Source organism: Entelurus aequoreus, linkage group LG09 (genome assembly GCF_033978785.1).
Source record: "Entelurus aequoreus isolate RoL-2023_Sb linkage group LG09, RoL_Eaeq_v1.1, whole genome shotgun sequence".
Classification (NCBI taxonomy): domain Eukaryota; kingdom Metazoa; phylum Chordata; class Actinopteri; order Syngnathiformes; family Syngnathidae; genus Entelurus; species Entelurus aequoreus.
The window spans coordinates 38336169-38351343 of NC_084739.1; the positions used below are offsets into that span (position 1 = coordinate 38336169).

At 36.3% G+C, this 15175-nt stretch overlaps 2 protein-coding genes across 2 annotated transcripts in view; one reads left to right on the plus strand and one right to left on the minus strand.

Annotated features, from left to right (window-relative positions):
- Window positions 1-2318: 2318 nt before the first annotated feature.
- The window catches only part of LOC133657419 (uncharacterized), a 49736-nt gene continuing 36879 nt past the window's right edge, over window positions 2319-15175 (plus strand). Inside the window, exons 1-2 of the mRNA XM_062058729.1 lie at window positions 2319-2345; window positions 12519-12577. The gene's annotated coding sequence lies outside the window, so the exon portion shown is untranslated. The remainder of the gene's footprint in view (window positions 2346-12518; window positions 12578-15175) is intronic.
- The window catches only part of atoh7 (atonal bHLH transcription factor 7), a 427-nt gene continuing 296 nt past the window's right edge, over window positions 15045-15175 (minus strand). Inside the window, 1 exon segment of the mRNA XM_062057707.1 lies at window positions 15045-15175. This exon segment is cut by the window's right edge and continues 48 nt beyond it. Coding sequence (XP_061913691.1) covers window positions 15045-15175 — 131 coding nt within the window.

Sequence of the window (15175 nt, forward strand, 5' to 3'; positions counted from 1 at the left end):
TCCTGCTCTGTCAGAGGATTTTAAGGAGTACTGTAGGTGACATAAGCCTGTGGAGGGAGGAGCTGCCACCAGGTCTTCTGCAGGGACATTTGCTGTCATCAGATGTTGAGACAGGTGACGTCATCGCGTATCCAGGCACAAAAAATAATTCAAAGGACAAATACTTAATAGAACTGACTGACAACAAATGTTATGGTTACTCTAGTCAACATCATGACCTTATTGGCTTCAAAAAGGTAGGCACTGTACATATGCACGTCACTTTGGATCAAACAAAAACTCTACAAAAACTATAGATCGCTATGACTATAATATTTGCCATAGTTGTATGCCGCAGTGTTAAATTGCTGTATCATAATTAGTTAATATCTTGGAAGCTCTTTCTTTATCTAGCAAAATAAGCTAAATGGGATATTTTAAGTCGGATGCAATGCCGTTTATTTTAGAAGAAGAAAAACAACATTTTGCCACAGCTACAGATATGAGGAAGGACAGTCATCCAAAAAATAAGACATATGTGAACAAACACAGTTAAAATCAAAATTAGTCATACTTTGTCTAATTTGAAGCCTTTTGTGCATAATTGCCACTACAGTGGGCAGCTATGATAATCAAAAGCTGTTTTTTTCAATAAGCTAGAATCTTGAATTTCAAAGTTGCTACAGTGGAGACTTGTGTCTTGTCACACACTGCCACCGATTCGTCAACTGTTGAAGTGTAAGCAGCAGAAAAATATCTGTCCACAGGGGGGGGGGTGGTATTTATTTTTATTTTTTTTATTTTTTTATTGGCATAAAAAAATACAATCATCTGTGCTTACGGACTGTATCCCTGCAGACTGTATTGTTATATATTGATATATAATGTAGGAACCAGAAATATTAATAGCCGAACGAAACAACCCTTTTGTGCGAATGAGTGTAAATGGGGGAGGGAGGTTTTTTGGGTTGGTGCACTAATTGTAAGTGTATCTTGTGTTTTTTATGTTGATTTAATACAAATTAATTTTTTTCTATTTTTTATTAAATTTCTTGTGCGGTCCGGTACCAATCGATCCACGGACCGGTGGTTGGGGACCACTGCTCTAGGAGACCATTGCTGGTATTCAAATATAAGGATGTTAAGCAACATCCAAAGAGTAATATAATTAACATTTCTGAGAATTGATTTTGTGATTAGAGGAAATTATAATTAATCAATCTTTAAGCATTGCCGTCTATATTTTAACTGCAATTTATAGTATTGCTGCAACTGTTTTGATGTTTAGGTAAATACTTAATCTGCAGTAACTTTTTGGCCTCAAATCAAGTAATTTTATTGGTACTAGAGGTGGGAATCTATGGGCACCTACCCATTCGATTACGATTCAGGAGCTACAATTAGTTTAAAATCGATTATTAATGCATCTTTAATTTATGTATATTGATGCAGTTTTACATTCCTTTTCGTGTCACTAAATAAGCGTTTTTTTACTTGCAACTTTACAAAACAGTGCATTTGTAATAGGAAACAGTTAAATTAATTCCCACATTTATTAAAATAATGAAAATCTGTTCAAAACTGGAGCGTAAAGAGCCCTATAATAAAGGAGCTGTAAGGAGCCTAAATGTTTTTGTAACAGTATTCTTATATTGTTAAAGATAACAGCACATTTTATAGTGTTGACAAGTGAAGTTCAAACAAATGTGGTTCAACCGAGTGGACAATTCTCCTTGAAGTGTACATGTTTAAAAAATAAAAATAAAATAAAAAAATTCTAAAAATGTTTTCCTTTTTTACCTTTTGTTTATTGGATTTTTGACATACAGTCAGGAAATACAATTAAACACATGTCAAATGTTCTTTTTTCTCTCCTCCAAACAAGTAACCCACAAAAATTATACTGTAGTTAAGGTAGCCGGGACGGAGATGGAGATGTCCGAGACGTATAAAGGGAGGTCATCTGCATACAGACAGAATTTTACTTGCACATTGTGTCCAGGGCCGGCCCGTGGCATAGGCCGTATAGGCAAATGCTAAGGGCGCCGTCCATCAGGGGGCGCCACGCCAGTGCCACAAATGTTGGAGGGAAAAAAAAAAAAAGTTGGTACTATTATTTCTAAATACATAAAATAATCCCACGTTAATTAAAATGCAAAGTAAAGCCTATTTAATAGAAATATTATTTGTTACAACATTACTCCCCCCCTCCCCCGGCACGGTGCGCCCCCTCCCTTCCCGTATCATGACTCTTTTTGGACGTCACCACATCAAAAAAATCAACACAAGATGTCAAAACGGCCAAAACTGTCAGGTGCCCAGGGGAGAAAAGAAGGGGAGAAACGAGAAAAAGACAGAGGTAGCAGGTAGGTAACGTTAGCCTACATGAAATTATTTGTCTGTTACAGAATGTGATAGTAACCTGGCTTTTTAGCATTAAGCTAATGTTACATGATTCGGCAATTGCTAATCAATAAATAGCTAGTTCTGTTTTAACGTCGGGTTAATATTGTGGAGGGGGCTAAATTGTTATGGAAAATAATAATGTAACGCAGTACTCCCTGGTGTACAGTAATTTGTAAGTCATTCTAGTTAATGCAATATTAAAAAGCACACATAGAGAACTCTGTAGGATCCCCTTTTTTTGTAATATAGATGTTAAAGTCATACTGGTTTGATATCTTGTTTTGTGCAGTGCCTTATTTATATTGTATTTTTAATTTATTTTATGCAACTTGTTGACACGTTTTATTTTGTGTTTATGTATGTAAAAAATATTGTATTTCATATATTCATTTTTTATTTTTTGTATTCATTTATTTATCCATATTTTTTTAAATCTTGTTAACTATTCTGATTGTTAATTTGCTTTCTTTAAGTAAAAAAAAAGGTCAAAGACAAAGCTATTCGGTTTCTTGTGAGTATATACACACTGCCGATGTGGGGGGGCGCCACCTAAAATCTTGCCTAGGGCGCCAGATTGGTTAGGGCCTGTCCGTAGATATCCATGCCTCTTCAGTGTTAGAGCAGCCACATCATACAATACATTGAAAAGACGTAGAGTAGGAAACGAGTGCCTATTCCGTATGAACCGGGTTTGAACTGCATTAATAGTAGAAGGGAGAATAGTATCCAGAAATCTGGCCAGTGACGATAACATACCTCCCTTTGGGATCAGAAATACTATTTGAGTGTACAAAAGGAACATACTTGTGTAGCAAAAAAGCAATTCTTATCGATTTGCCTCAAAATAAAGAGTGGTAAATTCGTACTACGTCCATCCTTTCTTTTTTCTTTCTTTCTTTTAGTTTATTTCGAACATGAACACATTTACATCATAATACATCACACAATTTCATATCATTTCATTTACATCATGTCCGAAAAGGAGTAGGAAGAAGCAAAGCTTATTTAATCCTACCCCTTTCCCACTTCAAAGCATTTACAATTATATAAAATAATTTACTGACCTTTTTATATAATAAAATAACATCTATGAATTAGTATATACAACAGTTTGTAATATGTAATTAATTAATTCAGTCATTATTAACATACTGAGATGAAGAATATTTTCAATAAGGTTGGAAGTTTTTCTCATAATTCTTCTTTGTACTTTGTAAGCACTATTAATTTAAACAACCTCTTAAACTGGATCATGTCAGTAGAATTTTTAACTTCTTTACTTGATCCATTCCATAATTTAATTCCACATACTATTATGCTAAAAGTTTTAAGTGTTGTACGTGCATATAAATGTTTTAAATAATTTTTTCCTCTAAGGTTATATTTCTCCTCTTTAGTTGAGAAGAAATGTTGTACATTCTTTGGTAGCAGGTTATAGATTGCTTTGTACATCATTTTAGCTGTTTGCAATTTTACCAAATCACCAAACTTGAATATTTTTGACTTAATAAATAAAGGGTTTGTATGTTCTCTATATCCAACATTATGTATTATTCTAACGGATCTTTTTTGTAACATGGTTAACGAATGTAGCGCACATTTGTAGTTATTTCCCCATATTTCTGCACAATAAATCAGATATGGTAACACTAGTGAGCAGTAGAGAATATGAAGTGATTTTTGGCCCAGGACGTGTTTTGTTTTATTCATTATTGAAATGTTTTTTGCTACCTTATGTTGTATGTTTTGTATATGAGATTTCCAGTTCATTTTATCATCTATTAATACTCCCAAAAATCTGGTTTCTTTTACCCTTTCGATGTCTACTCCGTCTATTTGTATTTGCGTATTATGCTCTTTCCTACTATTACCAAATAGCATTATTTTAGTTTTACTGAGATTCAAAGATAGTCTGTTTTTGTCAAACCATCTTTTTAATTTGTTCATTTCTTCTGTTATTATTTGTATTATCTTCTGTGTGTTCTCTCCTGAACAGAAAGCAGTTGTATCATCTGCAAATAAAACTAACTTTAAGTCCTTTGTAACTTTACAAATGTCGTTTATATAAAGATTAAACAATTTTGGTCCCAGTATTGATCCCTGCGGCACACCACAGGATATATCTAGCCGTGTTGACATATTTTCACCCATCTTCACATATTGCTTCCTGTTGGTTAAATAGCTTCTTACCCAGTTCAATATCAAACCTCTGATGCCATATCGTTCTAATTTTTGTATTAAAATATCATGATTAATTGTATCAAATGCTTTTGTTAAGTCCATGAATACTGCTGCCGCACATTCTTTACCATCTATTGCATTGGTAATTTCCTCTGTTATTTTAATTAATGGTATTGATGTTGAGATATTTGCTCGAAATCCATATTGGTTCTCCACGAGCGTCCCACTTTTGTTAATAAATAAATCTAATCGACTATTGAATCATTTTTCCATGATTTTGGAGAATTGTGGAAGTAATGAAACTGGTCTGTAGTTAGTAAACTGGTGTACGTCTCCATTCTTATAGATTGGTACGACTTTTGCAATTTTCATTTTGTCTGGGAATTTTCCGGTTAAAAATGATACATTGGTGATATATGTCAGAGGTTCTGAAATGTCTTCTATAACCTTTTTTATCGTTACCATATCTATTCCATGACAGTCAGTTGAAGTCTTGTATTTACAATGTTTTACAATTTTGATTATTTCTTCTTTTGTTACACTTTTAAGAAACATGGAATTGGGATTTCTGTCTATGAGCTCACTCAAGTCCTCAACTGACCCATCATCTGCATTTGGAATTCTTTGATCCAGATTTGTTCCGATATTAACAAAATAATCATTGAAACGTTCAGCTATTTGGTTCATATTGTCATTTTTTTTATGTCCATCTAGAAAGTACTGGGGGTAATCTTTCTTAGCACCATTTTTAATGATGCTATTTAGGATGCCCCATGTTGCTCTCATGTTGTTTTTGTTCTTGTTTAATAATTGACTGTAGTATTCCTTCTTACATGTTCGTAGTATACCAATTAGCTTGTTGTTATATTTCTTATACTTATTTTCTGCCTCTATAAATCTTTGTGTTATAAATATTCGATACAATGTGTTTTTTTTGTGACAAGCATTTTTCAGTCCTTTTGTCATCCACGGTTGGTTGTTTTTCTTTTGCTTCTTACTACGTTCTTTCCATGGGCAATGTTTATCATAGAGTGTTAGAAAGGTGTTGACAAAATTCCCATATGCATAATCTACATCATCTTCATTATATACATTGTCCCAAATTTGTTTCCTCAGATCCTTCTTGAAGAAAATCATTCCTTCCTCTGTACATAGTCTTTGAAATGTCTTTTTGTCAATGTTCTTCTTCCTGTAGTTCCCATCATAAATAGTAAAGACTGGCAGATGGTCGCTGATGTCGGTTGTTAACAGTCCACTTGTTATATTATTATCAAAGACATTAGTGAATATATTGTCAATAAGTGTAGCACTGTGACTTGCAATTCTGGTTGGCCTTGTGATTTGAGGATACAAACTCATACTATACATTGTATCTGTGAAATCATTAATGGACTTTTGCTTGTTGGGGTTCAAGAGATCAATGTTGAAGTCTCCACATAAAAAGAGTACTTTTTGACTGATTCCATTGAAAGTTCCCTTAATCCAGTCTTCAAATCCTTCAATACTTGAGTTGGGTGCCCTATATATACAACTGATCAATACATTTCTATTTCTTTCATGACATATCTCAATGGTTATACACTCTAAAACATTGTCAATAGCCAGTGACATGTCTTTTACCACCTTGTAATGGAAGTCCATCACATATACAGCAACTCCGCCTCCATTCTTATTTACTCTATTAATATAATTGAGTTCATATCCTTCTAGTCCAAAGTCCATTCCTTTTTTTGGATCCTCTCCTCAGCCTCAAGTAAACAGAAAGTTTAAGATGAATCTCCTGCAAGAAAATTACCTGGGTGCCCAGATGACGGCGATGATGTAATATCTTACTTTGTTTTATAGGATTATTAAGCCCTTTGCAATTTAAACTGGTAAACATAATACCACACCTGTCGGACATCACTGTTAGATTAGGCTAGGTCATGGGTGTCAAACTCTGGCCCGTGGGCCAAATGTGGCCCGCCGTGTAATTTCATTTGGCCCTCGAGGCAATATCAAATTAACATTAGAGCTGGCCCGCCGGTATTATACAGCGTCGGTGCCGCTGTAACACCGCATTCACCGCTAATACTCATACTTGCCAAACCTCCCGATTTTCCCCGGAGATTCCCCAATTTCAGTGCCCCTCCCGAAAATCTCCCGGGGCAACCATTCTCCTAATTTCCACCCGGACAACATTATCTGGGGCGTGTCTTAAAGGCACTGCCTTCAACGCCCTCTACAACATGTCGTCACGTCCCCTTTTCCTCCATACAATCCGTGTGCCGGCCCAGTCACTTACTATATGCGACTTTTACACACACACACAAGTGAATGCAATGCATACTTGGTCAACAGCCATACAGGTCACACTGAGGGTGGTCGTATAAACAACTTTAACACTGTTACAAATATGCGCCACACTGTGAACCCACACCAAACAAGAATGACAAACACATTTCAGGAGAACATCCGCACCGTAACACAACATAAACACAACAGAACAAATACCCAGAACCCCTTGCAGCACTAACTCTTCCGGGACGCTACAATATACACCCCCAGTACCACTAAACCCCGCCCCCCCCAACCCTACCCCCGTCCACCAAGTTAATGTTGATATTTACCTCAGAAGGCTGCAAATAGAAAAGAGGCATTACATTTTTTATTTACATTTTATTTAATATACCAAGTTGATTTTGCACTATTAAGTTATATAAGCGTTGCTTGTTCCATATTCAGTGTTAAAGCAAATCAGTGTAGCAAACTGAGCAATAATTAACGTTTTATTCATGCACTTTCTCTTGCTACTTCAAGGCTTGAATGTTTGATTCATTCATTATTGTTATTTTATTTTCAAATGTATTATTAGCCTGTGGAAAAAGTTTATTTTGATATTTACCTCAGAAGGCTGCAAATAGAAAAGAGGCATTCAATTTTTATTAAAATTGTATTTGATATGGCATTGATATTTTTGAATTATTATTATTATTATTATTTGAAACTCGATTTTGCATGTCACTATAAAGTTATATAAGCCTTGCTTGTTCAATATTCAATGCAAAACATGTTTGGGTGCCTATTAAAAGGTTAATTTGTTCAACCTTGGCCCGTGGCTTTGTTCAGTTTTAAATTTTGGCCCACTCTGTATTTGAGTTTGACTCACCTGGGCTAGGTGATAGCAGAAAGATACAAATATACAGTATACAACAATGAAAGTCTGTGGTAAAACTAAACAAAAAAAAAAAAGCTTGACTGATGCAAAGAAGATAAAATCAGTGGCCCCCACCCCACCCCAAAGCTCTTGCAGAAGCATCCTTCTAAACTGGGTGCATGCAACATCCCCCGCTTCACAAAAAACAACCATCGTGCCTCATCTACACTGTCAAACAACAGTGTGAATAATATGACATCTAGTTAACAAATAAAGTGCACTAAGGTTTAAGTTTGAATAAGATGAAAAAAGGTATCACAACCTATTCCTTCAATCGACTGTGCAAATATGTATGAAGTCTACCAATATCCAACAGGTAAATTGGTCAATAAGATAGTACAAAAAATACTTTACCATTGAATTTTACCATCAAATACCCATTTTAATGTTTTTGTCCACAAAGTCTGACACCATTGTTGGATCATCGAATCTGTGCGTCTGGCCGTTGGATAAAGTGACCCGCAACGTCGCCGGAAAGCGAAGTCCAAACTTTACGTTGGGACATGAATGTAGCCTTTTCTTTACCGCAGCAAAGGCAACTCGCCTCCGAGGGTTGAAGTCGGAAAAAATTGAAATCCTCTTGCCCTTTGAGGACAACGGCGAAGCCTCACCCGCCGTTTGTAGAATCTATTTCCGAACATAAAATAAATCCACTCGTGCAATGAGTGGTCGAGGAGGTCTGTACTCTTTAGGCCTGGTGCAGAAGGTCAGGTGAGCACAGTCCAGCATGGGCTTGTCGTCAAGTTTCAGAACCTCCTGCAAGAATTAAGCGGTGAACTCAGTCGGGCGGAGGCCCTCAGAGCCACAACTCAGACATTATTCCACCTCGAGTGGCCCTCCAGATCATCAAATTTTTTAGAGAGGAGATCCACAGTGGCAGTTAGCTTGTTGACGCTAGTACGTTATGCTTTTGCACTCGCAGCGAGCTCTAGGCTAGCGATGGCCCCGATTTGGGACGAGTGATTGCTCGAAAGGGCTCCATAACAGCCGCTATCTCTCGGATTTAAGATTGTCGAGGATGTTGGCTCACTTTTTGTCCATCTTCTGAGGGTCTAGTTCAGGGGTGGGCAATTAATTTTTACCGGGGGCCGCATGAGCAACCGGAGCACTGCTGGAGGGCTACATCGACAATATTTCAATTAAATTTTGCTCAATATTATTTTTGATATATACCGTAAGATAAATAATAATAATAATAATAATACTTTCATTTAACCTAACTTAACTTTATACCAAAAGCACTGCTTTGGAAATCATTTGTACCCCTTTCAGAGATCACATTTAGTTCCCCTTAAACATCCTCATGTTGCACAATGAAATGTAAGCATAGGATGAACTGTGCATTCCTGTAACTTTCTCTAGTAACAGCATTCCATGATTAATATAAATAAATTAACATTAATAATAATAATTAATAATAAATGACAGTAGAATAAGCACACGTATGTCTGAGGAGTCATAGTGTAACTTTGTGTGGTGTTTGAGTTGTCCGACTTTTTGTGTGGCCATAAACGCACCAGTGGTTTAGTGGTATGCGTGTTGGTGACAGATGACAAGTTGGTTTTGGCCTGGTTTGTACGGCAGAAAATGACTGGTTTTTAGAGATAGAAGTGTTTTACTCATGTTTTTGGTGTGGTTATGGCCGAATATAAACAGTTTTGCTCAATAAAGTGATCGATATAATTCCTGGCCTCGAAGCATCTCGATAGACATTACAATAATTGAACGGTGTTCAATTGAATGGTGTTGACAAACACCGTTAGGGCCGCTTGTTGTCACTGTCACTCAAGGTTGCATTGCAAAATTACACAGAATAAATGTGTTTATTTTGTTTAGAATTCAGATGGGATTTGATTTGGTGTGCGGCATATATTTGCTGTGCGCAGAGGACGCTTGAGCAGTGCGCAATTGCGCAGGCGCGCCCCTTAGAGGGAACGTTGCTTGGCAGTCCATGTCTTGTTGAAAACACGGCATTCGTCATCAACTTTTCTCTTTTTAGCGTCTCGGGTGTAAACCGTGCATCACTTGTCGCTGTGCACCTTCACTCACAGGTTACACACGGACATACGCCCATAAACAACACTTTTCAAAATAAAAGCAGCACAGTTGTATTGCGCGCACGACATAGATGTTTTTTGAACTTCATTTTGTAATTTGTGATTGCAGCTGTTCACATTCACTCACAATCACGCACGCGCATACGTCCACACGGAAGTAATACAAATAACGCTTTTCAAAACAAAAGCAGCACCGTTGTGTTGCACACTCGACATAGATATTTTTTAAAATTGATTTTGTAATTTATGATTGGCCTCAGAATGCCCGGGTCTGGTCTAGTTGATGACCCACTCCTCCATGATATCTGGATCCGAAGACGCGCAAGCTTTGGAGCGGCCTGGCTTGTCGGATTTACCTCGGCTAGACATCGCGGAACTCAGAGGCGCAATCCACAAAAAAGAAGCTGCTCACGACAGGTCAGTAAAAAGTATGGTAGGGTTGACGGCCGGAGTTAGTAAAAGTGTCATTAAAATATAAAAAATGTCACATTTCAACAAAGCCCCCCGCTGAGCGGAATATTTGTCATATTCCATTGTTAGACAAATTAGAGGAATTGTATTGTACCGAATTGTAATCAAACCTAAATAATAAAACATTACATATGCCTGTATAGGGTTGTACGGTATACTGGTATTAGTATAGTACCGTGACACGAATGAATCATTTTCGGTACTACATTGCCTCTGAAACGTACCGGTCCCGCAACCTCCCTGCGCCAGCACATCGCTGGTTTTACGAGCAGAGGAGCATGCTCGGTAGCGCACAATCACGGAGTACTTACAAGCAGACACAGTGTGTAGACAGAAAAGGGAGAACGGACGCATTTTGGTGTAAAAATCTAGTCGATGCTACTATGATTACATCGATATTCACAACATCTTCTTTCGTTTAAAAAAAATTTATATTATGTTTATAAACTCAGGAAATATGTCACTGGACACATGAGGACTTTGAATATGACCAATGTATCATCCTGTAACTACTTGGTATTGGATTGATAACCAAATTTGGGGTATCAGCCAAAACTAATGTAAAGTATCAAACAAGAGAAGAATAAGTGATTATTATATTTTAACAGAAGTGTACATAGAACATGTTAAAAGAGAAAGTAAGCAGATATTAACAGTAAATGAACAAATAGATTAATAATTAATTTTCTACCACTTGTGCCTAATAATGTTGACAAAATAATAGAATGATAAATGACACAATAGGTAACTGCATACGTCAGCAGACTAATTAAGAGCCTTTGTTTGTTTACTTAATACTAAAAGACAAGTTGTCTTGTATGTTCACTATTTTATTTAAGGACTTAACTGCAATAAGAAACATATATTTAATGTACCCTAAGATTTTTTGTTAAAATAAAGCCAATAATGCAATTTTTTTGTGGTCCCCTTTATTTAGAAAAGTATCGAAATAATTTTAGTAACGGTATCAAAATATTGGTATCATTACAACACTATGCCTGTATTGAGAAAGGGTAATGTATTCTACTGATTGTAAAACCTCCTGTCAAAATGAAAATAACAAATACAGGATCTAATGAATAAGCTTTAACAAGTGTGTATTTTGCCGTTTTCAGAAAGCACATAGTCACTTAATTCTAATGTTTTTAGGATATGAATACAATTACAGTGTGTTTGAACTGTGCAACAAGACTTCTATTAATGCCATACTATAATAACCGCTTTATTCAGATCGTTACTAAAACCTCATGGCCATGTAGCATCCCAATGTGAACAAATTCAATAGCATTAAATTAGGGCTCTTTTGTGTAAAGTACTTCATAATATCTCAAATATATTATGAAGTATGTTGCAAGTCCAATAACGCAACATGACATCATTGTCATTTGCTTCAGTCCTCTCAATTACTGTCCTGCTGGGCACATTGTTGTCACCACTGATTAACAACTAATGCAATAACGTGCTCCGAGTGAGGAAACCAATTAATTGCACGTCAATTTTTTGTTCCTGGGGCCAACTGTTCTCTGCTTGTGACTGAATTAATGAAGAGCGTAATTGCAGTGTCACTGACACGCACTTTTGACTCATTCAATGTGGCAAATGAATCATTATGACCATCTGTATCAATGTTTGCCACCTCCAAAACTAAATGCCCCTTGCAGCTCATGTCACATATACATGTGGGGGCCCTTGATGGGGATGTTTTGGACATAAATGAACCATAAACTGCACATTATATTTCAGATATTTGCTCTTAATCAGCAGTCGAGTGGCAGTTGGGCATTACAGTGAAAACATGTTTTATATTTAATGCAGATCGTGTTTGGGTCCAGCTCTGGACGCTCACGCCTCAACGACCCAGGACTAAGCGATTACGCACAGCCATTAGCGCACAATAGAGTTTAATTTCTGCTCCTCGGCTGAAGCCAGGTCAAGATCTTTCTTGTAGGCTTCCTTAATCTGCTCTGTCTTGTGCCACCATTCAAACTTTTCAAATCTGCAACAATGGCCAATGATTGCCATTTAAATCTGTAGCGATGCAATAATAAACAGTCTTGTGTCGACCTACTCATACCAGACAAAGTACAAAGAAATCCAAAATATACCTCATTGAAAATAACAATAATGCAACTTTTTCGAAGAAAATCAGCTGCCGCCTATTAAGTATATTTTATGTCTTTTTATTTTTGTACCCTGCTGACGCAAGATTGTCTTATCTCTGCACGCAGAAGCTGTGGACAAAGGGAAGATTTACAGCTCAGCAAGTGAACATGACCTCCAATCATTGGTGAGTTAGCTTGATGCAGAATAAAGAAAGTACTGTAATAACCCTGTTTTGCGCAATAAGACCCAGAAATGTACACGTTTCTGGAGTTCAATAATCATCTTGGATGGAGACAATATGACACAATGGTAGATTGTCTTTAACTAGGTCTAGTGGTAACTTTTTCTACTGTTTGGATGAGAGAAAAACATATTATAAAATCCATTGTAAATAATACACTACACTACAAAGAGCAGTTTTTCGTAATTTGCTATGAAAAAGTAGTTAGTCCCTCATGTCCACTGTAGAGGATATTACAATAATGTGTTTTTGGTATCTTGAAAAAAAACGACGGTTACCAAAACTACTTCAAACCACACTGTTGATGAAAAACAGACACCTTCTACTTTAAAAAACCCAATAACTTGATTCAAATTCTATTTACATAGCACAAAGAAAAAAGGAAACACAGCACTGTGGAGTGAATTGTGAAGTGAATTATATTTATATAGCGCTTTTCTCTGGTGACTCAAAGCGCTTTTACATAGTGAAACCCAATATCTAAGTTACATTTAAACCAGTGGACAATAACAAGACATGGCATAGCACTGAGGATTGAGTGAAACGCCACCATTGAGGTACCCACATCGGAGAATATAAGTAAAATGCATATTATTTTAAAAAAAATGCTAACAATATTTTAAAACATATATGTGAATTTAATATAAATAAATGAAAATGACATAAAATCAATGATAATAGTAGTAAAAATAGTAATAAATAAAATAGAGGGACAAGTGGTAGAAAATAGATAGAGGAAAATATAATTTAACAGAATAAATTAATCATTTAAGTAATGGTGCTGTCAAATGATTCTTTAACAAAAAACACATTAAACACTTTTTACATTTGGATCAATCATAATTAATCACAGGTTAATATTTGCTTGCACAATTTGAATTAATTCGAAGACCCTATTTGGGCACAAATGCAATTTATTGTCAGGATGTCATCCAGGGACATTTTTTAATGTTTTACTTGAATTTGTTTGCTTAAAATTTGGTAACCGTTTTATCTAAATTCAAGTCAGCTTTCTTTTGAAGTGAAATTCGCCAGTGAGCACACAAGTCAATCTCCACGCTCATCTTTGCATTGACCTGATCACTGACGGTATAACACACACCTTTTAGGTGACCACTACTCCCACGGTTAAGGCAAAGGGGCATGTGCGGTTAAAATAAATTGCGTGATTAATCTGCATATGTATATTATTAAAGGCATACTTTTTTGTGATGAATAACATTAGTTAACTTGTTACTTTTGATCGCTCTAGAAGATGATACAAGTTATTAATAACTAACTTCTTTAGTGCCTCTGAAACATGCTAACTGATTGTCCTTTTTATTAGATGAAATCACAACAATACTTAAACACCCAACTAAGGGTGCTGAAAAAAATGTTTTGATTCTAACCAAATTGTAATTCTTATTTGTGATTCTAAAAATTAATTCATAATTTTCAAAAAACGATTAAAAAATGTTTTTACACATTAATTTGAACAAAAACAAGTTTTTAAAAGGCTTTATTATAATTTTTATACCGCAGCATGAATCGGTTTGAATTGAGAGTGAATTTTCAATCAAATCGTCACCCCAAGAATCCAAATAAAACCGTGAGCAGGCTAAATAAGATTCCATATTCCTAGTTTTTACGGCCAATATTTTTTTTGCATGAGAATAAGGCGGTGAACCGCTTGTCCCTCAAAGAGGACAAAAACGCATTGCTAGGTCTCAAGAGGTTGAAGGTAAAATTCTGATGCAGGGGGCCAGTGTGTAAAAACAATTATAAATGTTAAATGAATTATACTAACCCAGCGCTTTTTCTCTCAAGACTCAAAGCGCGTTACATAGTGAAACCCATTATCTATATCTTTAAGCTACATTTAAAGCAGTGTGGGTGGCACTGGGAGAAAGGTCGGTAAAGTGTCTTGCCCAAGGACACATCACAGTGACCAGGATGCTGAAGCTGGAATCGAACCTGGAACCCTCAGTTGCTGGCCGCTTTACCAAATGAGCCACACCACCCCAATATTTTTTTTTAAGGAAGCGAAGACAAAGACTAAATTTCATACAAAATATTTTATTCTCAATCCAAAAAACATAATTTAGCATGTAGAAAAACAACAGCTCTAGAAAAATACATATTCACATGACCTACTGTATGCACAATACCTTGAGAGTTATCTGAAGTCCTTGAAATTGCACAACATTTTAGGTCCGTATCAGAAATCGGCTACAGATGCACAATCATCATCACGACACTACGTGCATGCATTGAACAAAAACACAGCCAAGACTTAAAAAATAGAAGTCAAACAGAGAAATAAGTCAATACAAACGTATTTACCGTCTCCTCAAGCGGAGAAAGAATGGTTCACGTTGCAACTTGCAACATGACTGTTCTACATGCCAAACGGCGGCTTTGTTTTTTTTCAAGCGTGCAGCTGATGGCTGTCAAGCTGGTAGGAGAAAGAGGAAGTGATATAGTCCTCCCCCGCAGAGTCGTACCCCATCAGGTACTGGGGGTTGTCAGGCTGCACGCAGTCAAACTGCAAGTCCCGCC